The 26,121-nt window shown below is 42.3% G+C and overlaps 1 protein-coding gene across 3 annotated transcripts; it reads left to right on the forward strand.

Moving 5' to 3' along the window:
* Positions 1-70: 70 nt before the first annotated feature.
* LOC122884219 (rootletin-like) lies at positions 71-26,098 on the forward strand. Of its 3 annotated transcripts, none has more exons than XM_044213778.1 (37): positions 71-248; positions 4,017-4,143; positions 4,239-4,384; positions 5,811-6,002; positions 6,085-6,168; positions 6,259-6,350; positions 6,490-6,655; positions 6,737-6,843; positions 6,990-7,217; positions 7,320-7,410; positions 7,933-8,019; positions 8,093-8,311; positions 9,191-9,390; positions 9,505-9,687; positions 10,375-10,519; positions 10,622-10,768; positions 11,465-11,695; positions 12,052-12,245; positions 12,328-12,455; positions 12,709-12,878; positions 13,009-13,188; positions 13,979-14,113; positions 14,234-14,377; positions 15,868-16,106; positions 16,218-16,377; positions 16,521-16,688; positions 16,779-17,202; positions 18,114-18,277; positions 18,377-18,497; positions 18,607-18,770; positions 19,323-19,538; positions 20,413-20,637; positions 20,724-20,873; positions 21,100-21,300; positions 21,594-21,725; positions 24,054-24,227; positions 25,153-26,098. In XM_044213778.1, the coding sequence occupies exons 3-37, from the start codon at positions 4,250-4,252 to the stop codon at positions 25,237-25,239; spliced, it is 5,883 nt and encodes a 1,960-aa protein (XP_044069713.1). In that variant the 5' UTR covers positions 71-248; positions 4,017-4,143; positions 4,239-4,249; the 3' UTR covers positions 25,240-26,098. The 3 variants fall into 3 exon arrangements, with proteins under 3 accessions (XP_044069713.1, XP_044069704.1, XP_044069695.1); XM_044213769.1 differs by lacking the exon at positions 71-248 and adding an exon at positions 774-803; XM_044213760.1 differs by lacking the exon at positions 71-248 and adding an exon at positions 3,399-3,666.
* Positions 26,099-26,121: the final 23 nt, after the last annotated feature.

The raw sequence follows: 26,121 nt of genomic DNA on the forward strand, positions 1-26,121 counted from the left end.
ACAGCAGACGATCATGTATACAGACCGTGCTGTGCGCAGACTGGTGGCTGCTGCTGCGGGTGAACTGGAAGTCCCTCCCCGGAAAAAGCATGGAGAAGATTTCGGAACAAGGCAACACTGCCTGCAAGCAGCTGGTGATACATGTATAAGTGCTGTGGATGCGGTTTGTTTCTGCCTCTATGATCTTACAGCCCGCTCAGAGGAATGAAGGGACGGCAGCATAATGCTCACCAGGCTGATCTCTCGAGGTGAGACTATAATTCAGACAGGGAAGTGGATGTTACGCACACTACAGTGTGCATCTCGCTACTCAAAGCGTTGTATATCCAGGCGGGTTGTTTCCACAGCAGCGCGTTTGTGTTTGTGGATCTCTGCTGGTCTCTGCTGCTGTAAAACAAAGTCTTAATTCATCATCAGTTTAATTCGCTCGGATGCTGCACAGTTTAATCTACAACCCCCCCTCCTCCTCCATCCCTCCTCCTCCTCCCGCCTCCCAACTCCTCACAGAGACTTTTGAAAACTTAGGCGTGTCCTCTCGGATGTGTGTTTGATGATATAGTGTGGTGTGTTCGGATAAAGAGGATGTTGGTGATGGATTAAAAACAGAGTGTTCCTTTTATGTGAGGTGTTGAACTATGAAAGAGGAAGCAGTTGAAGATGACTAGAGATCACACTGTTTACAGCAGTTAAATGACGGCTCCATCACTGGTTGTAAACATAAAGGCTGTTAAGATCAAGCTGGAGTGAAGAGAGTTTGGGCTGAACTCAGGTGCGGTTTGTCTGTGGGGATGAAACATCAACAGGTGTGTATTTCATCACATATAAAGCTCAAATCTTGCACACTGAAATCAGTGCCTGTCATCTACTAACAGTCCAGTTGGGGGCGCTGCAGATGTTAAGCAATTAAAACTGAGTAAATGCTTGTATCTTATGGTCATGATTAATTTCATACAGGCAGGCCACACCACATAGACAAATAACATAAAAGCCCAGCGATTCCTCAGTAATCATCACAAAGCAGTGATTTTTTTTGGACAATTTAGAGAAAGCCCATCTCTTAGGATCGATATGGATGCACATGGACCCTAACTGTTATGCTGTCCTCATTGCAATATAAACCTTCTGTGTGAATAGAGACAACAACATTAACATTTTTTAATGTTAACAATTTTTTTTTCCTGACATGGTCAACTTTATTTAAACCAGACATTTGTGGCAATTTGTGGTTAAAATTATAGCTGTACATTGCTTTGTGAGGCTCTGGGAGTGTGTGTGCTCTTATCTCTATATTTACTTCTATACCTGTGAGGACCACTTTGAATTTTATACCCTGAGAGAAGGGGAGGGTTTAAGGTCAAGGGCCAAGGAATGCATTTTGTCAGTGAGGGTGCTCACAAGTATAGAACTACAAAATGTGTGTGTGTGTGTGTGTGTGTGTGTGTGTGTGTGTGTGTGTGTGTGTGTTAAGGCTGGGGGTCTGGTATTGAACAATGATCCTCTTGTCTGTAACTATGACAATACAAACACCAAGTAGTGCAGTAATGTAGACCCCCTCGTGCTCAATGCCTGTCATAGTTTTACATTCACATGTACTTGAACACCATGTTAAAGCCACATCAGCATATTTTTAGGGCTGCAGCACAGTTAATCTGCAGAATATTTTCTCAATTAATCCCTTGGTCTATAAAATGTCAGACAATAGTGAAAAAGCCTGTCACATTTTCTAAAACCCACGGTGACGTCTTTAGATTTCTTGTTTTGCTTGACTAACACTCCAAACCCCAAATATATTCAATTTATTATCACAAAAGACAAAGAATAGCAGCAGGTCTTCACATTTTAGTAGCTTGAACCAGAGAATGTGATTTAAACAATTAACAGATTATCAAAACAGTTGGCAATTAATTCTGTCAGTCGACTAATTGATTAATCGATTAACTGTTTTAACTTTACACATTCTTGTTGACTTTAAAGACAAAGGTGTGTTTGAGTATGATGTTCTACGAGCTGCTGCCCACAGTTTCATACAAGCCTCTTAGTCTGTTTGCCCATTGACCCATAGGCCTGACTGAAGCCCAACCAGCCTTCTCTGTGATGGCGAGCCAACATTAACCTTATTAGACCATAACCCCAGAACCTGAGGGCAGCATTACAGGAAACAGACTTTGAGGCTGCAGTTGTTTTGGTTTTGTCTTGATTTTGAAGTTCCAGCTAACCAAGGCTGGTTTACCAACCAGGCAAAGCAGGCAACTCCCCCAGCACCCCAGACCCTGAGGGGCCCCTAGATTGTGGGAATTATGTGGTAATTTGATTAATGTAAATTGAAATGAAAAGGGCTTTAAAATGGCTCCTAAATTTTTACCCAAACTTGAGGACCTCTTATAGAGGTGCACCGTATCAAACTCCAGTTACAGTTGCTTATTTACACATCCAGCAGCTACGGAACAACATTATCATTCATTTGGAGTCGTGTTTCTGTCCACCTGCTGAAAAGTACAATATTCACTCTCTTTTAGCCTGTTTTTGGTCTCTACCAATTCCTGTCGGGAATATTTGGTTCTTTACCTCCACTATGTTCACCAGCTAGTCTCTAACTGTGTCTGTCTGCTGTTTTCTGCTGAGCAGGTAGTGCACAGTTGGTTAGAGCTTTTTTACTGAAATCAACTGCCTGCTGCGGTCGAAAGCAACACTATGAGAGCGGTGACAGTGAGCCAAGACAGTAAATTGCAGGCTGGACAGCTAAACAATGATCTGAAACTTGCTATAAAGCTCTGTAAAGTCTGGTGATTCTCTGTAGGTTCATCCCTACGAGCGACCCCTTTCTCATTGTTAATATGAAAATATTTATAGCGGCGTTATAACCAAGCCAAATTGGGGAGCAAGTGGGGCCCACAGCTCACTTTTGTCCTGGGGCCCGCTACCTGATTAATCTGGCCCTGCAGCTAAAACTAAAGCTGCAAAGTGGGCTGTTCATTCTCAGTGAGATTGGCAGTACTAGCAACCCTCGCACATAGCCTGGAGCCATTTGATGCAAAGTTATGCTGATAACTGCATCATTTTTAGCGACTTTTAAGAAACTGCACATTGAGAAGACCTGCAGTCAATTTTGACCCCGACCTCCCCAACTTTAAATTTTATTTTCAAAATCGATTAAAGAAATTCTTCCCTCTACATAAAAAAATAACGATGGTCAAAATATGTTTAGGTTTTGTTCTTGCAGGGTGAGGGCTATTAAAGTTTTATTTCGGATTCTGTATATTGTTGTGCAGCTGAATAGCAGTGGTCTGGAGGGTTGTGAGTGTGAGCAGTGAGAGTGGAGTAGTGGAGGTGGAGGAGGGGTGTGCATTTTAAAACCTGCTAATCCTGCTGTCCTCAATCTCTGCCTGCCTGCACCGGAGGAGGCGACAGGACGGACACACTCTGCTCCCCTGCGAGAAAACTTTGTCGGCTCCAACAGCAGCACATAAACCAGCTCCAGGTTGTGAACCTTTCTTCTTTATCAGCACTTGCTGGAAAGTAAAAAGACGACAGTCCATCTTCTGAAGACGTAGTGTTTACTCGGAGTTAATCCTATCCGCTGGGGGATTTTAAATATCTGCTGCCGCCGCGATGAGCGCTGCGGAAAACTCAGACACCGACTCCAACAAACTGGAGTCTGTGATACAGGTGAGGTAGCCGGGCCTTCCTCCATCCCCCCATCGCTTATTCAACATACAGCACTGGTGTGTGATGTGACAAATAAAGCTGCTGGCTTATGTGAGTGCTTGTTTGTGTTGGAGGACTGTGTTGTGTTTTCATCACGCAGCAGTTTTGGATTGGCGTAACTGTTGTGGCACCACCTGGTTTTGTGGCACTTTTCAAACTCATCATCATCATCATCTTTCATTTTATTATGCATTGCTGTCATTGCCTGTATATGGAGCTATACTCTATATTTGCTGGGGCTGTCAATCTTGTCATTTTCTCTCTGAGCGTCTCAAAGGTAAAGCACCAAATGTCTGTGTTTCGTACATCAGAGGCTGGAGGAGAGTGTTTTGTCTGAGGAGAAGAGGCTGACCGTCCGGGGCCCTTCACCAGACGCCCCCCCTACATGTCTGCCAGCACGGGTACGAGAGATTGTCACAAGGAACCTCAACGATAGCTGTGAGTTGCCACAATCTGCTCTCCCATCGTGCCAAATGTTATGTTATGACCCTTTTCTTTGCCTGAGTGTTGTGTCTGTCTGCCCTTTCTCTCAGCACCCGGAGCCATGTCCTCGGTCATGTCCCTCCAGGAGGAGAACCGAGTGCTACAAGGAGAGCTGGCGAGGCTGGAGGACCTGCTGGCGCACAGCCGAGCAGACAGAGATGAGCTCGCCATCAAGTACGGTGCAATTAGTGAGAGGGTAAGTAAGGCAAGATACAACAACAAGCAACAACTGATGGCAAGGAGGGCAGAGAAGGAACAGTGTGCTGAGAATTGGATAAAAATAAAACGGAGAGACACTAGATAGGATATGACTGTGAATAACGTCCCAGTCAAGTATCATGGTTTCTATACATGATCAATATCTGTCATCTCTTTGTTTAAAAAGTGAAACTGCAAGACTTTCAAAATCATCAAGGTTATATACACCTAATGGGAATGCTGTGGCACTTTCCCCTTTTCCCATTTCAGTATTTTCTTGGTCTTTCTTTGTCTGAGATTTGCTGGTCTCCCAGGTGACGGGGGCTGGAATGAACTGAAGTGGAATGTTGCCATGGCGTCTGTCACCCTGGGTGACTGTAAACAGGGGCTTCAGTGGAGGCAAGAGGAGGTGTAGTGGTGGGTGGGCCCCGCATCTCGTTTTGGGTTGAACATTACTAAAGGAAACATGCACGTCTGCGTCAGACTTCATCTGACAACTCAGGCATCTAAACAAACTCAGGCGACAGACGGCCACTTATTATACCTGTAGTCATGATTAGAAGTTCAATTTGCATAAAAATACACAAAACGTGGGATACAGACAGGTGCTACGATTACTGTATGAGTGCAGCAATATAATGATCCTGAAAACAATATAGTGTGCAGTTTATCTGTGATCGCTGTCCGTTAGTTTATCAATTATTAATACAAATACTTCACTCCGGTGTTTTCAACATTTACAGCTTCTTATGGAGCTGAAAATCTAAAAGTTCCCAAACTTTTTATAAAGTGATACGATTATCTGTGCATTATCACAAAAACTTTCTTTTTCCATATATATATATATATATATATATATATATATATATATATATATATATATATATATATATATAATTATATATTATATATTATATATAATATATATATAATATATATATTATAGATCCATATAAACTGAAAAGACTGAGTTGTGCTTCTAGGTCCTATAGTAGACATGTTTTTTTTTAAGTAGACAAGTTTTTTTTTAAAGAAAAATGAATTAGCCCCTTGACTATTTATAATTACACATAATTGCTGCATAAAATAGAGCACTGACTTAGAGCATCAGTTTGCACAGAATAAGTGATAAGTTACCATGTATTACCGTCCGTATCTACACTACTAAGTTTGATCAAAATACAATCCTAAAGATCCAGAACAGCCACTATATGGACCTTGTGGTGAGATTGTTTGAGAACTGCTGTTTTCAAGGTCAAGAATGAACTTTCAAACCCAAATACTAAGTATGTTGGAATTTACAGTACGTGTAGGTACGGCTAAATTCACAGCATGGCAGCACTGAGTAGATCTGTGACCATCTGTGAAATATGTTTGTGTAAAATGAAACACCCCCTGCCTCTTACGTTTAATTAAACCCACAGCTGGAGCAGGCGCTACGTTTTGAGACAGGAGATGGGGACCACGATTCACCAGAGTCACGCAGCCTGGCACAGCAGAACGTGGATTTACGCCGGCGGCTGGATGAGGAGCAGGCGGCCTACAAGCGTAAACTCACTGCGTACCAGGAGGGTCAGCAGAGGCAGGCGCAGCTCGTGCAGAAGCTGCAGGCCAAGGTATGATTGTTTTATTCTGTCTTTAGCTGAGATGTAGTCATCGGGGTGTTACAAGTTAGTAATAGTTTTCCTGCTACTTCAGGTACTTCAGTACAAAAAGAGGTGTGGGGATCTAGAGCAGATGCTGCAGGAGAGGTCCTCAGAGCTGGAGAAAAACCGGCTGAGCGTGAGTGGCGTTTATTGATTTTGACAGCGGGAAAAGTTTTATCCACACCATCCACAAATAACACTATGACTATCAAATCTTCCCATTTAGAGCCACAGTGAGACATCAAATGGGCGTCATCAAGACGAATCCAGCAGCAACCTGGAGGATGCTTTAATCCGTCTGGAGGAAGAACAACAGAGGTGACTGATTACATGGGAGACGACATATACATTGGCGAGAATTTCGTTCTCCTGGTCTTGTGTGCATCAAACACTACATTGTTTTTGCCCAACTTGCTCTGTCAGCGTCATTTATTTTCCCCTTGTGTTGTGTTTTCAGGAGCAGCAGTTTGTCTGCGGTGAATGCCATGCTGAGAGAGCAGCTGGAGCAGGCTGGTTTGGCCAATGAGGCTCTCAGCCAGGACATCCGCAGGCTCACTGCTGATTGGACAAAAGCCAGGGAGGAACTGGAGCAAAAGGAGTCTGACTGGAGGAGAGAAGAAGAGGTGGAAGAGGGATGCTTACGAAGCAGTAAAACATTTTAAATGAAGAAAAATGTGAAGATAATTTACTTGTTTCTGTCTCAGTCTTTCCACAGTTACTTCAGTAGTGAGCACAGTCGACTGCTGATGCTGTGGAGGCAAGTGGTTGGGTTTCGGAGGAATGTCTGTGAACTGAAGAGCGCCACTGAAAGGTTACGATCAACAGTGTGTAACCTGTGTGGCCAAATTATGTTATTTCCTGTTCTGATTTTAATCTCATCTAAATGGGCGCACAGAACCAAATGGTGCTAACATTTTGCCTTCTCTTTCCTCCCTCTCACTCTCCCTCCGTTCTCAGGGACTTGTCAGATATGCGTAACGAGCTGGCTCGGGCGTCCCACTCTGCTCAGGTGTCCTGTGCAGGTCTGTCCGCCACACTGCATAGCCGGGAGGGAGGAGCAGCTCTGGCCCTGGAGCAGGAGAAAGCTCTGCGGGTTCAGCTGGAGCAGCAGCTGAGGGAACGAGTGGCAGAGATGATGAATCTTCAGACCAGAACAGATGCAGAGAGAAGTGAGCTCAACGTCAGGTCAGGGACTGTGTTTAGCTCTCTTATTGTATGAGTTGTTCTTAATGAAACACCATTTGTTATGAAGGCCTTTTTAATGGTTTTTATTGTTTCAACTTTCAGGTTGTCAGATTCAGTGCGAGACGGGGAGAGACTAAAGGACCAAATTGAAGAGAGAGACAGAGAAATTGTCTTGCTGATGAGAAGGTTTGAGGTGAGAGGTCGTTTTCTTGTTATTGTCAAAAATTAAAACCACATCAGTGAGCAACACTGTTGCACTGGGTGACATGTTCCTTCATTACCACACACACACTGTACTTTGAGGTCACCCCGCATACACTCTCCCGCTGTCGTAAATACTCACTGTTTATCCAAATGTGTATCAGTCCACGGCTGAAAATAGTCCCTAACAAATACAAGTAACGTTTGCTAAAAACTACAGTGCCCAGTTGTTTAGGACTTTTTTTTTAGCCTTAATTAAAAATGAAACTATGTCTTCAGTAGGAACGAACTGGATTGTGGCGGAGAAACAGAGACAGAGAAGGGAAGTCAGAGTATTGAGAGGAGGACTAATGCATTGTTGGTTTTGGTCTTTTCATGGGATTTGTTGACAATAAGAAAAATAAAGAAAAATGTCAGCCTTATCCCTTAAGGATGCAATGTTTTTTTTAGTGGTCAGTTGCATTAATCTTCCTCCTCCAGGTGCCTGTGCTTCATTTTGCTCATTTTCCTTCAGGAGCAGAGTGGTAATGATGAGACTGACATGCAGGTGATGAGAACTCACACTGAGACCCTGTTAGACACTCTGCGAGACATCGCTCAGGTAAACAGCTACACATATGCACACAGTTTACATCACTGAGATGTGAGTGCCTCATTTTGATTCTCTTTTATAGACGGTTTTCTCAGATGGAGAGTCGTCATCAGAGGCAGACCAGGACAACTCTGGAGCTCCACTGCTAGCGTTGATCTGTGGTTCCTCCCCTCACCGCTCCTCCTCCTCCCCTCCTCACAAGTTGTCCTCCCCCTCTCGGCTCTCTTCACTGGCTCCTCTTTCTGAGGCGGCACTGTCTGCTCTGCGCTCTGCAGTCACAAACAAGACGCTCCAGCTGCAGGTGACATGTCAATTTTTAATTATATGATTATATGCTAAATGATAAAGAATCACACACACTGCTCATGTAGTACACCGTTTACCTTTGTACTGCTGTTTTCACTCATTTAATTTAATTACAGTAATTGTTTCAGGAAGAAAGCACATTGGTGATGTTGTGCTTTGTTTTTTGTTTATGGCCATTTCACGTGATTAGACCAAAACGCAGGAACAACTAAAAATAATGCTGATTTTATAAGAACTGTGTGCTTTCATACTTTCACAGTTTATTATGATGCATGTGTATTGAGACAATTTGGATTTAAATGTTCACATATTTTAGACGATAATTACAGAGAGAGATGGGACTGTTTTTTTTAACTTCCAGCCACAATTTAAACTGGAAGCATTTAGTCACAACATTATAGCATACTTTCGGCTTCCACAGCCACAATGAGAGCAGCTGTCTACTCATTAGCGGGGCTCAAAGAGTCAGTTAATGCAAATAACAAAAAACATATTTTCCCACCTTGTGGTATCATGCTGCCATGCTGATATTTTTGGTTTTGTTTGCCCAGATATTTGTCTATGAGATGAGATTTCTGCCTCCATCCAAATACAGAGGCAGTTAATAGAATTCAGTTTTTGGTGCTCAAAAAATTACATAAAAAAATGTGTCCCTGTTACTCTGGAGTTTTCATTGGAACTACTTTTTTTTTTTAAACCAAAATAATAGTCTCGAATAGTTCTACAAACAAAATTCCATTCATCTCCATTGTATCGGGGTGCAGGCGGAAATCTCAGAGATGGATATCTCAAAATCTGGGCAAATAAAACTAAAACCATCTACATGGATAGATACTCGTAGAGGTAAGTGACTCCACTTGTGTTGTGTTTGCAGGATGTTCGAGGGCGTCTGCTCTCTGCCCAGTCCTCGGTGCAACTGTTGCGCAAGCAGCTTTCAGAGGCTGATTTGGCTAAAAGAGACGCAGAACAGCGAAACCAAGCTCTGCAGAGAGAGCGGGATGCTGCTCAGAGAGAGAGGGAGACCGCACAGAGAGAAAAGGACCGTCTGAAGCAGGAGAGAGACACGCTGGCCAGGTTTACAGACAGTTACATCACCTTTCACAATCTGCTTCTAATCCCTGAATCTTGTAGTGTATGTAACTATAACTGTTCAATACACTGTTCTCCTTTGCTTTATGAACATTGCAGTGAGAAGGTGAGCTTGGAGAAGACTGCACAGGCAGCACAGAGCAGCAACCAGATCCTACAGATGGACCTCGAGAAGCTTCAGCTGACGGTGGCGTCCACGCAGCGAGAGCGAGATCACGAGAGGGAGGAGAAGGAGGCCGCCGTTCAGGAGAGAGACCGGGCGAAGGCAGAGACTCAGAGGATGTAAGTAGGCTAATTGATAGTGATGCGATGTGGACATTAATCCTCAAAGTCTTGTGCAGCCAACACACAGTGTATACGCTTACGGGAAGCCATTCAAAAGATCTGTATTAGCTTCTTGTAGAGAGAGATCGTCTTCATTTACAAACCCTCCTCCTGCCTCGTTCTACCACTCCAGCTCTCTGACCTGCTTAACCAACGCAACCCCAAACACCGGTGAACAGATCAGATGTCAACCCCGTAGCAGAGCTGACACCTTTACACAATGAAATTCATTTTCCACATGTCAGACAAGCCAGCTGACTCAGTTTCTTTGTCAGATGGGTGACTGAAGCTTTTGGACTTGAGAGAAAAGCCATGAGAGAAAATCAGAATGAAATACTGAGAAAATAAGATGAAACAGTAAGAAATGAAATAATAGAAAAATGAGTGAGCCACAGTACTTCTGAGTATGTTTATGCTCAACAGATTTAGTAGCTTTATAATGCTTGTGACTTCTGCTGTATGTCTGATCTTCGAGGCATACATTGTATTTCACCTCATACTGGGCCCTTAGGACTCAAACTGTGCCTTTAATAATTCCCCCTGCACATGGCAATAAGTTTTGCATGCTAGTGAACACACACATGCACAGAGCCTAACTCTCTCATCAGCCCTAAAATGTACTGCATGTGTATTGTTTTGCTACAGACAAAAGCAGTGGGATCAGAGTGAGAGTCGAGCCTCCGCTCAGCGTGGAGAGCTGTCTGCAGTGAGGGAGACTCACCAGCAGGGGGAGGTTGAGAGGCATCTGCTGGAGGGAGAGAGAGCCCAACTCTCTGAAGCACTCGCTCGGGTAAAAAAAAAAAAAACTTGTGCTCATTTAACTTTTGCAGATTTAATAATCTGTGTTCTCATGTTGCGTATGACCTTTGTGTGACGCTCATTTCCCCTCCAGGCTGAGAGCAGTAACGCAGAGCTCTCTCTGCTGCTTAACAAGCTGCAGTCTGAGGATGCAGCTCTCAGGGACTCTCTGGCCAAGATGGGAAGCATGAATGAGGGCCTGGCCCAGGACAAAGCTGACCTTAACACCTACATTCTCCAGGTGAGGTCCTTTCAGGAATGTATTTGACCTCTTAAAAGGGTTCAGTACGCTTGTGATTAACTAGTACAAATGAGGATAAGGGTGCACACTTTTGGACAGTCTCGAAGGCATTCATGATGTTGCCCTTGGTTACACACACACACAAAAAGTGACAAAAGCAGTTTTGTGAAGAATGAAAACAGATGTAGCCCTCCTCCAATTCAGGGTCAGCCAAGTGAAGTCAGGTTCAGGTTCAGCTTTATTGTTCTTATACAATACAGGATTGCACAATGAAATGATGCTGTAGCCCCCACCACGCTTCAAACACAGACAATGTATAAGCAAATATTCAAATATTTAAAATTAGAATAGAATAAAACAATAAAATAGACAATAAAATAGAACAAAGTATATAAAAGTCGCACAAAAGGAAGAAATAAAAAAGGAAAACTAAATTGGAAGATATAAAGCTATATATATATATATATATATATATATATATATATATATATATGCAACATCAGTGTAATATGCAAGTTATGGTGCAAAAACTTGAGGTAGTAGTGGGAATGAGGGTACTGCAAAGGTAATGGTATGGTAATAAGAAGACCAGCATAACAGAACAGTTCAATGTAATTTGTCCTTATGAATTATGTATAATGTCCTTATTAATGTCCTTATTAATGTGAATGTCTCACTCTTCACTCTGTCTCTAAGCTTGAGGAGGAGAAGGCCCTCCTGCAGGCTCAAAAACGGGAGGCGGAGCAGGAGAAGTTGACCATCAGAGATGAGCTGGTCCGATTGGAGCAGGACCGGCTGGAGCTGGACTCTGCCCGCATCACGTTGCACCATTCACTGCAGGACACTGAGCAAAGCCGGGCGGGGATGGAGGCAGAGCTCCAGAGTCTCAGGGCTGAGAGACTTAAGCTGCAGGAGAAAGTCACACAGGTACATAACAGATTATATTACATCATCATTTAAAGGGGAAGTCCAACTAAAAAACACTTTAGCAAAAGCTATGATTGATGCATCGATTTGTCAGCCTATTTAATTATTCATTACGTCACATGCCTCAAGTAGATGATGTAACCTCATTTAGAGATACTTCTTAAGCAGCTACAAAGGTGTTTTATAGATTTTTATTTGGCTAAAACAGCAATGGAAATTAGGCAGTCATACCAACTTCTCAATACCATGACATGACAAAAAACATATTTCCTGGAAACATCACATGGGAATGAGTTTACATGTGGTGTTTCGTTTCTTTGTGTAATTGTTTGTTTTCTTTTTGGCTTTGTTGACAGCTTTGCGGCGAGGTGACCTCTCTGGGATCAGAGTTGAGTCTTGCCAGAGGAGAGGGTCAGAGGAACGAGGTGGCCTTAGAGGAAGCTGGCCGCAGTCGGTCAGAACTGGCCCGAGACAAAGCAGCGCTGGTGGTCCAGCTGACGGCGTCTGAGAGAGAAAACACCATTCTGTCAGAGGAACTAGCTGCTTTCAGGTGTGTGCGTGTTGTTGTTTGTCGATGACACATACGTTTTCACATGAGTCTTTGCGTGTGAACTGTCTTTGTGACCCTGCAGGTCAGAGCGGGAGTCCCTGGAAACCAGTCTGTTCGAGGTGCAGCAGCAGCTTGTTCAGGTGGAATCTCGTAGAGAGCAGCTGGAGGCAGAGAACCAAAACCTTCGAGTCCGCTGTGAGACTGCAGCAGGTGAGTGACAAAGAGGCGGCATGTAGAAGAAAACATACAAAAGAAAAGAGAGAAGAGGATTTTGAGTAGAGAATTAGATGAATAAAGCAGAAGAGAGAAACAGCTGAAAGCTATAACACAAATATGTCTCTTCAAGAGCTGAACTAGAAGATGTTTGGTATAATGGGAAATACAGTAATATGACAGAATAAGAACCTAATGGTTGAGTCATGTGTTTCCCTCTCCTGGATGTTTTCCTGGATGGGATTTCCAGCTGAACTGAGGCGTGTACGCTCAGATGGGGAGAATGTGTTGGCCCAGGCTGAGAGGGAGAAACAGGCTCTGACTCAGACTCTAAATGCTGCACAGCTGGAGGCCCAGCAGGCTTTACGCAAGGCCATCTCCGAACATCAGGAGGAGGTGGAGAGACTGGTCTCAGAAAAGGTCAGAAGGTTCAGTGGTTCAGTATTACTTAAAGCACTGCCCATAGACCTATTTTTACTTTTCGGATAAGGCTGTTGATGCTGACGGCTCTTTAATCCGTGTTTGTGCTCCTGGCTGCTCTGTTTCACAGGAAGTCGTGCGGCACAGCCTGCTGATGGAGCATGAGGGCTCTCTGAGGAAGCTCAGGCAGGAGGCAGAGGATCAGCTCCACAGAGCAGAGAGAGAAAGAGAGCAGCTCCAGGATGAACTGAGGAGTCTCCAGCATGACAGAGATCAGAGTCTGCTGCAGGCTGAGACTGAGAAACAACAGGTCTGATCTGGGTTCAAGCCTCTGAGAAACTGTGGTGCTGTAGAGGAAGGGTTGGGTATATAATCATTTAGCATCAGATGAAAAAAAGATCATTTTATTTTAAAAGAGGGTACTGTAATTGATGTGAATGCTGACACAGCAGCAGTTTCTAATTGGTGTAGTACTATTAAGATCTTTTTAACAGTTCAGTCCTCTCTCTTCTTTTATTATTATTATTATTATTATCATTTCTCATTGTGCTTGTATTAAACTTTTTTTCTACTTTTTCTGCTTTTCAAAGCCCAAAGCATTTCTTATTTCAGCCTTTTCAGGCAATTCATTTCAACTTCCACCTTTGACAGTATTACAGTTTAGCTTCCAGCTTTTCTAGAAATGTATTTAAGCTCCTAGCCACTTTAGGTAAAGCAGTTCAGCTTCAAACTCTGCCAGTTTTACATTTCAACTTCCAGGGTTTTCAGCAGTGCAGTGCAATGCATTTGGGCTTTAAGATTTCTGCATTTGAAATGTATTGTAGCTGTCAGCATTTTCTGCAGAAAATGCATTTTCTAGTTATTTAACATGATTTTGCAAGCTTCGCTTCATCAGACCCAGTAAAAGGGTAACCTATTGAATATCAGTATTGAAAAACTTATCCTCGTAGTAATTATGATAATGTCTTGAACCATATTGTCCGGCCCTCTGTCCAGTAATTGTATTTCATGAGATACAGTATAGAGTCAGTGTGGCTCAACTCTGGAACATCTGTTATAAGTTCCCCCTCTTTGTTAACAGACCTTTTCTCTCTTCCCAGGCCCTTTCTCTGAAGGAGGCTGAGAAAACTGTTTTGTCTGACAGGGTGTCCTCCCTGCAGGCTGAGCTGTCAGCTGCAGCCCTGGAGGTTGAGCGGATGTCGAGAGAAGCAGCTCATTACAAAGAGCAGGAGCAGGTGATGTGACTTCCTGTCTGAGTTTGTATTCTGTTGTTGTTGAATCATCTTCTAGTCTTATCTAACACTAAAGCATACAGAAGATTTACTAAATTGACTTTCTGTTTTGTTTTTACAAAGATCAGAGTTGGGGCTGTGACCAGTGAGCTGCTGGAGCTTCGCTCTCAGCTGGAGGATGCAGCCTCTGTTCATGAAAGGGAACTCCACAGTCTACGAGAGACTTGTACTGATCTTCAGTCACGTGCCGATGTTGCTCTCAAAGAGGTAGATGATACTGTGATAATACTACTGATAGTAAGTGAGAATATGATAGTGATGCAGTACAAATCAGAGCGCACATACCTCCACCAAGGATGCACATTCCTCGTAATTTGTTATTTTAATAATAGAAAACACTATTTTTGTATATGTTTATATCCAGATCTACATCAACATACACGTAGTGACAATCATGGGTCCATTTGCTGTGTTATTTTCATTAAAGTAGGTGCAGTAAAAGAAAATGTACGTGTACTCACTGCTTGTGATAGTTAAAATACTGAAACAGTCAAAATACAAATACTGAAAGAAGTTTAAATAGCAGTTAAAATGGCAGTGCTGAAAAAAGTTGAAGTGCCAGTCAAAATGTTAGCATTGAAAAGAGTTGAAATGTCAGTTGAAGTGAAAGTCGTGAAAGGAAGTTGAAGATTTATTGGGGATTCAGACCGAAAACAGCCCAGCATTAAAACAACACGGGGGCTGCTTGGTGTGGAGATGTGTTGTTTAAGAAACCGGTGAGACGTGAAATACAATCCAGGAAGTCCAGTTTGAGTAACAAATTAATGTGTTTAAAGGCTTAACAGATAATACTCTGAGACAGGATTTTACAACTCTGGAAAGTTATCATGGCGGCGACTATTATTTTTGTTGTGACAATGGTGAATAGTAGAAATATGACGTTCATGCTACAAAGTAATAGGAATGTGTGCTAGCATGTATTTGATTAGCCAACACAATGCCTTGCTGAATAACATTGAGTTGCAGCAAAAATTGAAAGGAGTTGAAATGTCAGGCGAAGTGTATTAGTATTGTGTATCGTATAGTATATTGAGGTGAAAGAGTCAGTTAAAGTGTTGAAAGAAAAGAGTACCAGTTCAAGTGTATAAACTAAGACGATGTCAGTTGAAGTGTCAGCTGAAGTGTAAAAACTGAAAGCAGTTGAAATAAATGGTGTCTGATAGTGGAACAGTAGAAGTTGTGGGAGTTAGAACATCTGAAGAAAATACGTTTTGTTGGAGTTGAAATGTTAGTTAAAGACATGGATGCAGTTGAAATGCCAGTTGATATGTAACCACTGAAAGCAGCTGAGTTGTCAGTTGAAGATTAAAGGATGAAAGAAAAATCCTTAAAATGTATTTTAATAAAAAAACAAAAACAAAATGTCAGTCTGTATCTGTATCCACATACACGCAGTGATAGATGATCATGACAGTGATACATGTGCTGTATTATTAGTACATTAATAGAAAATAATGCCCTATCTTCTGTGGTTAATAAGGTTTGGATAATAACGTTCCTGGATCTCCACCAAAATGTATCACTTGCTCCGATGGCAACAATACCTAGCCTTCCACCAAATATTAGTGAAAAATGTGTTGCGATATCCTGTGAACTAGCAAATGGAAAACAGACCTCCCTGTTGAGCGTTATGAGATAATTCACCACATTCTGTTCAGTTACATCACCTTATACCACACATGACTTTCGCCCTCCAGCTGGACCAGTGCAGAGCTTCTCTCTCAGCTAACGAGGAGAGTCGAGACCAGCTGAGGCGGGACGTCTTGGACATTGAACGACGTCTCAACCAAACCCATGGGGCAGCAGAAAACTACAAAAGAGAGGGGACAGAGCTGCGACGCAGCCTCAGCGACGTCACCAAGGAGAGAGACACTGTTAGTCAGTCAAATAGTCAGCTGAGAGAAACTCTACGAAGTGCAGAAACAGAGAGAATCGGGTAAAAGCTTAAACGAATGGGAAAGTAGCTGTTGACAGAAATGATAGAAATATAATGTTCATGGTAACATGTTTTCCTAGTCACTAAGTGCGTGTGTGTTTGATTTTTCAGTTTAAGACGACAATGTGAGGAGAAGGAGCAAAGGCTGGCTGTGCTGGAGGAGAAATTTTCATCTACTCAGAAGGAGGTGACGGAGCTGCGGAGCTGCCTGAGAGAAGTTGAAAGATCTCGACTCGAAGCTCGACGAGAAATCCAGGAGCTCCGCAGACAGGTTGACATGCTGTCACCCCTCCTTCACACCTCTGTGACATTTAGAAAGACACTTTGTTTTCAGTCTAGACTTCACATTTAGTCAGTAGTTTGCAGGTTTTTCTTCGTAGATTAACTGTGTTGTGCTGTTGTGCTTGGCTCCAGCTGAAGGTTCTGGATGGAGAGAAGGAGCAGAAAGGGAGGGAGGTAGCAGAGCTGCAGACTCGCCTGTCGTTAGAGGAGCAAAGAGAGGAGGAGAGAGGGAAAGAGGTTTTCACCCTCAAACAGAAGTTAACTGAAGCTGAAACAGCTCGAGATTCCCTCAAGAAAGAGGTGAGGATAAGTGAAAAGACATTTCCAGGCTCTTGTGATTTTGCTTTCTTCACTGTGTCACAATCTTCATTCTTTTATTTTTCAATGTAGCTTTCTCTGACTCAAAAGCGCCTGGTGGAGTCTGAGTCAGGCTGGCGGGGCTGCGAGAGAGAACTGACCGCTCAGCTGCAGGAGGCGCGTGGCTGCGAGAAGAAGCTGCAGGATGAAGCCAAGAACCTGGCCCTGCGCGCTCAGGCAGCTCAAGACTCTGCTGCTCAGTCCAGCCTGCAGCTGAGCGAGGCCCAGGGCCGACTGGCCGCCACAGAGGCCGAGCTGACCCGGGCTGAGGCCGGGAGGAGGGACCTGGAGTTCCGTCTGAGCAGCCTTCAGTCGGCACTGACGCGAACGCTTGGCATTGGAGCAGGCGGCAGAGGAAGCAGGGGGAGGAGCCCGGGGGGAAGCTCCACATCACCAGGCACTATGTCACGCCACCACAGCATCTCACCCCTGCGCTCCTCGCTGTCACCTCCTAAAGGTAAGAATGAAACATGCAGCTTTACCTCTGCATCATAGGATTTAGATATTTATTCAGACATTAAATATAGCTTGGTAACCAGAAAAAACAAACCACAAGTGTTTTTGGTAACACGCTCAACTCTTTAAAAAAAAATTAAGGATCTTTTATTAAGACTCAATGCTTCATCAGGCTCATGAAAGTATGCAGTGGGCCAAAAAGCCTTAAATACGCAAACACAACTTGTGTAGTGATTAGCTATGGCAGACAGGTGTGTGAAAAAGGCTTGACCACAATAGTAATGGGTGTAAACATCATTAAAAACAATATACAAAAATACCACAGAGCAACACACACTGTAAATAATTAAACAAAATGAGGAAAAAAGTAATTACAAAAGTAATGGAAAATGAAAGTAATAATTAAAACAAAATGAAATTAAAGTGAATCATTAAATATGAATAATCAAATAATATAGTAAATAAAATATGAAAAAACAAAGAAAAAACAAACAACCACAAATATACAGAAAACAGAAAAATAAAGAATTAATCGGGGAAAAAACACATTAATTGAATCCTACAAAAAAAACAACACAGGACCACATCAAAAATGCTGAGTATCCATCCAAGTGCAAGAACATCAATAACAGAGTATCTGCATTAAGGCTGTCTTAAAGAAGATCCCTTTTAGCTGCTTAAAGTCTTTTTTACTAGATTCTTGAGATATAAAGTATAGCAAGACTACTCCAGTGATCCATATCTCATATCTAGTGAGATATGGATTTATAAATAATTGTTTTTTATTATTAGCATTAGTCTTTGGTTAGATCATATAATGTGATCCCACCTCTCCTCCTTAAGATACCCCAACATAAAAAAACAATTTATTTGTACATGTTGCTTGCAACTCTTTATATTTCATTTTTACAGAATTTCGAATAAGCACCCCTGACAATACTTTAGGCTCAGGGGCCGTGTCTCCTGAGAGAGGGGATACACCGCTGCCTCTCCCTCAGCCAGAGCTTGACCCCGACACACTGCGAAGTGATCTGAGAGACTTCCTCCAGGAGCTGCGTGAGGCACAGAGAGAGCGCGTAAAAGAAAAAAAAACCCACAAAATAAATATTCATAATAATTCAAGAATATTTTTGTGTTTGTTTGGTTAAAGTCTTTGTTTATTGCTGATTTTGAAGGATGATTCCCGATGTCAGCTGGGGGCCCTGCAGCGGGAGGTGGAGGAGCTGACGGGGGAACGAAACTCTGCTCAGAGTCGTGTCGCTCAGCTACAAAACACCTTACAGGAATACCAGGAAGGTAAAACATTCTTGTTATTTGTCCGTGTAGCTTCTGAAGGAAACCCCTAACCAAAAGACAAAATGATCTAAAAGCCACCTTTAATGTGTGTTAATGTGTGCGACTGTAGGGAAGCGTGGACTGGACGAGCGTCTGACCACCACTCAGATTTTGCTCCAGCAACAGGAGGAGGCGGTGAGGAGAGGAGACAGAGAGAGGAGAGCTCTCACCGACAGGGTGAAGGGTTTAGAGCGAGCGCTGCAGTCCTCTGAGATGGATAAAAAACATACACAGGTACACACACGTTGTGCACTTGTGTGCACGAATATAAACAGCGTGTATTTGTATTGTGACTTGCACAGCAGTGACCGCTGATCTGCCACAATCACCATATGGCAGCACTCAACAGTAGAGCAAGAAGCTGTCAGGGAACGTAATAACAACAGATGCCACACACACAGTGTTACACCTCTTGTGGCGTCCCATGTCAGCTCTCCATATGCCTTTTTTTAATACCAGCACCTTTCTAAATACATCAGGAGGAGAAGGGACACAAAGTGAAAGTGAGGCTCTTAGTGGAAAAAGCATTTGAAAGAAATTAATTAAATTATTTGTTGGATTAAGACATTTTTAGAATTTTTTTAAAGTTTCAGAAGGATTTATGAATAGACAAGAAAAGTTGGAGCTGTGGATCATCTGTGTGTGCTTTGAGTCTGTTTGGCTTTTAAGTAGCAGTGCCTCTGTAATCTGGGTCTGAAACTCAAGTCTCCATTATACAACAACACTGCTCTCTAAATGTACACCAACTGGTCCTGAAAATGATCTGTCCTCCGTCCATCTCTGCAGGATCAGTTAAATAAGCAGCGTGCTGCTGAGATGCGTCTGGAGGCAGAGAGGAGGCGTCTGCGGGAGGCGCTGGAGGCAGCTGAAGCCCGGGCCACCAGGGTGGAGCTGGGGAGGCGCAGTCTGGAGGGGGAGATGCAGAGACTCAAGCTGAGTCTGGGAGACCGGGAGGCTGAGAGCCAGACAGCCCAAGAGCGCCATGACTCTCTACTGAAACAGGTACAGCAGGCTGATACAGTCATTTTATGTTAATATCCCTGAGTGCTTAATCTGATTATTTTGGCTTTAAATCCACTGTTTTTTTAAAGTAAATTTGTGATGTATGTTATGTGCCTCTGACCAGGCCATTGGTTGAATTGGGTCCTACGAAGAACTGTGTAATTTGTTACAATTCTGTGGGTAAAGAGACGTTGTTCAAATGGCACACTTCCATTTCATTTTTTCCAAGTAATTGCTAGTGTAACCTACACAGTTATTTTAGTACACAGCAGGTCAGCTGAACATGCAACAATGTGAAATATGAAGATTAAAGTTTCCAATAATAAATGAGCAGTGAATTAATATGTACGTGGGTTTAAATGGAGCAGTTCTTAGCACTAAACACAAAGTACAGCTGAGGCTGATGGGAATGTCATTAGTTTTGCAGGTATTTGATCAGAAATTAATGTATGGGACAAATAAAACATTTGACCTGATGGTGGCGCTAGAGGAAAAGTCAGGGGATCACTGAAGTCAGTAGACTTCGATATATCCATCACTAAAAACCTATTTTCCCTTTAATTAGTACCAAATTACGTAGTTGTTTCCTGGAAACTTTCTATAAATTGTTAGGAAATTAATGGGTAATTATGGACTTGTTATCTTCAATTCTTATGAAATTAAATCATTAGGTTTTGAGATGTGCCAAATATATGCATATATTATGAACTTTTGTAGCTGCATTCTTTATAACTGAACTGTATTTGACACTAAATACAATGAAAACAGCTTCTAAACCCCTCACTCACCGCAACCTGTACAGTAAAGAAAAAAACACGCCATTTGTTGGTTTGCTGACTGAATTACACATAAATTTGATTTGTACGAACTGCAGGTGGCAGAAGGAGAAGCCTGTGCATCTCTGCTCCAGAGAGAGGTGGAGAGGCTGAGCCAGGCTCTGCTCAAAGCACAGGAAGGTGAATCTTTACTCAAAGAGAAGACATCTTCCCTCAAAAAGAGTCTCCAGGAGGCAACGGCCTCTCACAGCAGCACAGAGAGCCGTCTGGCTGCTCTGCAGAAGACGCTGAGTGTGGCTGAACAGGACAAAAGGCTTCTACAGGTGAGTGACACAGAAATGGGAAAAAGGCCTTGGACAATGTGGATGAAAACTGGACAGTGATGTGATGATTACTCTGTGCCATTAAGGAACGACTGGATGAAGCCCGGGCGTCATTAGTGGAGGGGAAGAGAAATACGGCCACCCTCACTGAGCGTGTGCAAATCTTGGAGAGTGAGCTGAACCAGAGTGAGTTGAAACGAGAGGAACTGGAGACTGAGCTCAACAACACTCAAGAGGTGAGGGAGAAAGATAATCTGTGTGCGAGAAACATCCATCCTAATGAAGACTTCAGCAAATCTGCAGAGCTGCTAATCTTTAGCCGTACCTGTGCTCTGATGTCACTCGAAAGTACCCAAACACATAACATTTTATACTTTAACTTTCTCAGTGTGGCTCAGTGTGCCTCTTCAGAAGTCTCTAGAGTCATGTCTTTGTACGTGATCTCTGTCTTCCCTCCGTCAGGCTCTGCGTCAGCGCTCGGCCAGTGTTGCAGAGGCTCATCGCAGCACCCAGTCAGCTCAGACAGAGCGGGCCGCTGTAGAGGAGCGACTGCGTGGGCTGCAACGAGCGGTCGCCATGCTCGAGACTGAGAAAAAAGATGCTGAGAGACAGGCTGTGAGGCTGGAGAAAGACAAGAATGCACTGAGGAACACGCTGGATAAGGTCAGCACTGTATCTTGTGCACAACAAATGTGAAACTTGTTTCATTTAATCATAATCAAAATTCAAAGTTCATGTGCATTAAGGACATATGTTGGGTTTTACTAGTGATGTGCAAGACTTTGTGAAAAAAAACCTGTGACCCTACCTTTCTACCTAAAGTTTTCTATCTGATGTAAAAATGTTAGTATACAACGTGACACATTTAAACTGTGTCCAAAAACCATATATGCTTTTTTTGCAAGGGATCTCGTGCTTTCTGTTGGTTACATTTCTATAAATGCACCTCTCATTAGGTTGAACGTCAGAAGCTAAAGACGGAGGAAGGCAGCATGCGGCTGTCTGCAGAGAAAAGCCGCTTGGATCGCTCTCTAAACACCACTGAACAGGAGCTGCAGGAAGCACAGCAACAGATACTGATGCTGCAGGTGGGGAGCAGCCGCTGATCAAACCTACACTGACAGATTCATCAGAAATCAAACCTGCCTTCATTACAGCATACTGTGCCTCATAAAACCTCTTAGAAGCTATACCAAACTGCTGTTAGCAGAGTGAATGCTGGCAACACGACTTGCCACAGAAGTTGTTTTCTTGCTTCACACCTCTGCTGGAGACTGAGTGGACTGAACGGCCTGGAGTCCATCATGTTTCACTGAAGGACAAAGCCAAACACATGCTTTAACGGGCCGTTCACACCTTTTACAGTGAGACAAATCGGTCTTTAACATGACAAAATAATTCCATAGTTTGGGCTTTATATGTTTTTGTGGTGTATAAATTATTTCCCTTACTTTCCTCACTTATTATTAAACCACACAACCTCCAGTTAAAAGTGTGAAACGCTGTGTCTTCACTGACTTGAGTAACGAGGGATTTTGTTTGCACGAGAAGGTGGTTTCATGAGGGAAACATTTTGTGGGTGAATGTTACAGGAGGAGGCGAAATTGTGCCTTACTATTGCATTGGAAAGTTTCAGTTAATAACTCACAGGACAGTCAGGCTAGACTTTGTGACTTTTAGACTTTGTGACTCAGATTACACCTGAAACTTTGTAAGGTCCCGTAAGTGTCAAATGAGGTCAGTGTAACTTAAAAATAACCTGGTTTCTTCAGCTCTGGATACATCTGCTTCCTATAACACATCCAAAATTAGCAGCCAAGAGCTGTTTTTCTGTTATTATTCATCTCTGCACCACTCATTCATGTTAGTGCTTCACTCCAGCGACACTTGCTGTACCATAGATGACACCAAAAAACAAAAGGTTAGACCAAACCCCTTAGATATTTCTGGGGAGGCTTCATTTTGCTGTTATGATGCTAAACAACGGTCATAACTATGTTTTTTTTTTTTATTTACCACAGACATGCTATAAGCAAGCAAATAAATAAAGCTACAGTAGGTTTCAGAAGAATTCTGAAAGAGTCATTAAAGTTGTTTATTTCAGGCTCGTTTTACATCTCAGACCACTGTTCATTTCTCCTAATTAAGTCAAACTTTACTGAGGCTGCAGAAGGGTTCATCAACTAAAGCAGCATTTGCCACAGGGTCTTGAGGCTGCCTAATAATTATATATGTATATATATATATATATATATATATATAACTTCATAGGCTATTTTTGTAATTACCTTGAAATTTGTTCTGCATCTTTCTTCATTACTCCCTGTCACGCAAAAGGATACTGATTTTGAACTAAAGTATGTCATCAGTATGCGCGGTAACCAGTCTGTGGTGCAAAAAAGTTTAAACCCCTGAACTAGAGCTGAAAGTAAGTAGAAAGAAGTGGAGAATATACACATTGTGTCATTTAGCCGAGAAACAAGAACATAAAAGCATGTTGGAGGTTTCTCTACAAGGGGCCATCGACCATTTGTCAGAGGACCTCCTCCAGACCAATAAAAATCACAGCTGTTAGTTGTCTCAGAAATGTGAACAACAACAGATTTGGGATGTTTACTCATCTGTAAATGATGTGACTAACTACCTGATAATTAAATGTTTGTGTGGAATGTAATGTAGACATTGCTTTTATTAGTTTGTTCAGTCTTTTTCTTTTTTTTATACTTTGATTTTTATTGGGGTTTGGAAACAACAACATCGAATGGTACAATAAATACAACATAACAGCGCAAATATCTGTCATTACTCAGACATACATATATATATTTTCATATTTCCAGTTAATCCGTATTCATCCAGTTATGTTCAGTGTCTCGTTTTATGTAGATGATCCACTTTTCCTAATTTCTGCCAAAAACATTTCCATAAACTCTCAAAAGATAGGTACATTTTCCCTTTAAATACATTTCCTGAACAATATCAAACCATTGTTTTACAGAGAATTCTTGTTAAAGATTTTTTCAGGCTACAAGTAAAATGTTTGCCAGGTATCTATCTCTTCTTTGCATAGCCTCCACAATGTTCCCAATAAGTACATCACAGCACAGTAGTTTGGAAAGGCTTATCCCATAATGTCTTTTCTGGTTGCATTTACATTGTTCCAGAAATGCTTTAGGTTACTGCAACTCCAGAAAACATGAGTATGGTTTACCTCCAGTCCACCACAGAGCCTCCAACATGGTTGTTGGGTGGTTAGCTGTCTGCTTTTGATCTGTGATGTTATAAAGAACCAAACCAAAGTCTCTCCATCGTTTAAAAAGACTTTCTGTCTTTTTCCTTGTTATTAATATTTTGGTCTGTCTCTTCCACTTGTCTGTGTGTGTGTGTGTGTGTGTGTGTGTGTGTGTTTTGAGCAGACTCAGCTGGCTGAGATGGAGCAGTCACACAGTCTGTGTGAGAGTTTGGTGAGGCAGCGTGACGAGGCCCAGCGGGAGGCGGAGAGACTGAGGACCAGCTTCAGGGACGTAGAGCGAACGCTGGGCACCAGAGAGCGAGCTCACAGACACAGAGTCAAAGGCCTGGAGGAGCAGGTACACGCATCATGTTGTGGTTCAGCAAAAGTCTTTCTCATGTTTCAAACACTTTTCATTCCCTGCTACAATAAAAGAGCTGGTTTGGGGTGTAATAGAATATTTAGAATATAGAAATCTATTATCTGTATGGAGTCCACCTTATGATTTGAAACACCAGCAGAGGAATAAAGGTCCTTTATGTAATTTTAGGAGAATACTTCAGCATTAGAGCGCAGCAAGAGGCCGATGGACCATAAACAGTTTCAAACTAGGCTGTATGTACTGTAAAGATGGGAAGTCCTCATACACTGACAACACCTTGAAATCATGGAGATATCAACAATATTTTTAATAATGGTGGTGGTTTTATATTGTCACTCAAGCTGGTTCTGGATGTGCAAGTGTAAACACTCTGACTTGGTTAGAATAATTTACTAGAAGCCTCTCTTAATCTAAACAAGTTATTGTAACATGTTAACATCTAAGTGGCCTCACTGTTGCTTTTTTGGCAACATCATTTTCTGTTGATTTACATTGTTTGGTTAAATTTGAGCCAAAATCAAATCAGATACAGTCACATAGTGTATTAATTTATGTGTTTTGTTTGATATGGGCTAAAGCAAAAAATAAATAAAACAGTAGAGCTGACTGAATCAGGCTGAGTGACACTATAAGACCACAGTGTAATTCTTCCATTATTAAAAATATTGTTGATATCTCCATGATTTCAAGGTGTTGTCAGCTACCACCTGTCTGGTCCTTTATTTCAAACCCGCTTCCTGTGCAGTCATCAGGAGGCACACGCACATCCATAAATTCTGCAAAAAAAGACGATTGAGATGAACCTTGTCCACAGATTTATGGCATCAATCTGTAATCATGTGATCTAAATTACAGATTAGAGATTTAAAATTTAGTTTTGTCACCCACTGTATGACTGCAGGTGTCCACCCTGAAGGAGCAGCTGCAACAAGAGATGAAACGGCGGCAACCTTCTCTTCCATCCTCCTTATTGTCGGCAGGAAACTGAAATGGCTTAAAACCAGAAGCACCAGCACACGTCTAATCCAGGGAAAAGCCACTGGCCATGAAAGCAATATTTACTCACAGAAACATTCCTAAAAGTGTTCATACTCTTAACTCCACTGTTTAAAATGTTTTAATGTTTAAATTTTTTTACTGTGTGACACTGAAATGAACACTAGCATCATTTTGATGGTGTTTTATTGATATTTTGTACAGTGAGGAACACTTAACTCGACCCGCAGCACACACTCAGCCAATGACAGGCGAGGGAACGGAGCGATGTGATTCAGCAGCTGTGCTGAAAACGCCAGCGGCCTGCTGATTACTGGCAACCATCTGTACTTGATCCTTGCTCAACATCTTCCCAAGCTTCCTGCTCTTATTCAAGAAGAAACCCAAATCACCGCAGGATTCCCCTCCAGACAGAATCTGGATGTAGTGCAGGAACGAAAAACCTCTGCCAGTTGTGCAGTTAGGCCTCGATTCCTCCACAATTATATTAACAGTTGAGGACAGTATGAGAAGGAAAGGAAGGTCTTCACTGTGTGTGAGTGCCAGGAAACAATTGAGCATAATGAAGGAGCTGTACTGTATTTTCTCTCAGAAACAGATTTTACTGATTATGTGATATATAGACAGTTTTATAACTGAAAAAAAGCAGTCGAGTACTGCAGTAAGATGGTATACTTACAGTATGTTTTTTATTAGTTCATATTAGTTTTACTATGTGTATATACTTTTTACTTACTGTATAAACGCTGACAAACTTATGATTAATAGCAGCAATATGACCTGTGTGGACAATACAATACATATGGAAACCAAATGTTTGCAGGAGAATAAACTCACTGTGTGCACCATAACTCATGTCTTTCATAAATACCTT

The sequence above is a fragment of the Siniperca chuatsi genome, linkage group LG2, assembly GCF_020085105.1.
Source record: "Siniperca chuatsi isolate FFG_IHB_CAS linkage group LG2, ASM2008510v1, whole genome shotgun sequence".
Lineage (NCBI taxonomy): Eukaryota > Metazoa > Chordata > Actinopteri > Centrarchiformes > Sinipercidae > Siniperca > Siniperca chuatsi.

Excerpts from the sequence above, each read along its gene's own strand:
- LOC122884219 (XM_044213760.1), top strand. The coding sequence starts at position 3,610 with ATGAGCGCTGCGGAAAACTCAGACACCGACTCCAACAAACTGGAGTCT. Across the intron at positions 8,020-8,092 it reads CTCTGCGAGACATCGCTCAG|ACGGTTTTCTCAGATGGAGA; the intron begins GTAAACAGCTAC and ends TCTCTTTTATAG. Across the intron at positions 12,879-13,008 it reads AGAGACTGGTCTCAGAAAAG|GAAGTCGTGCGGCACAGCCT; the intron begins GTCAGAAGGTTC and ends TCTGTTTCACAG.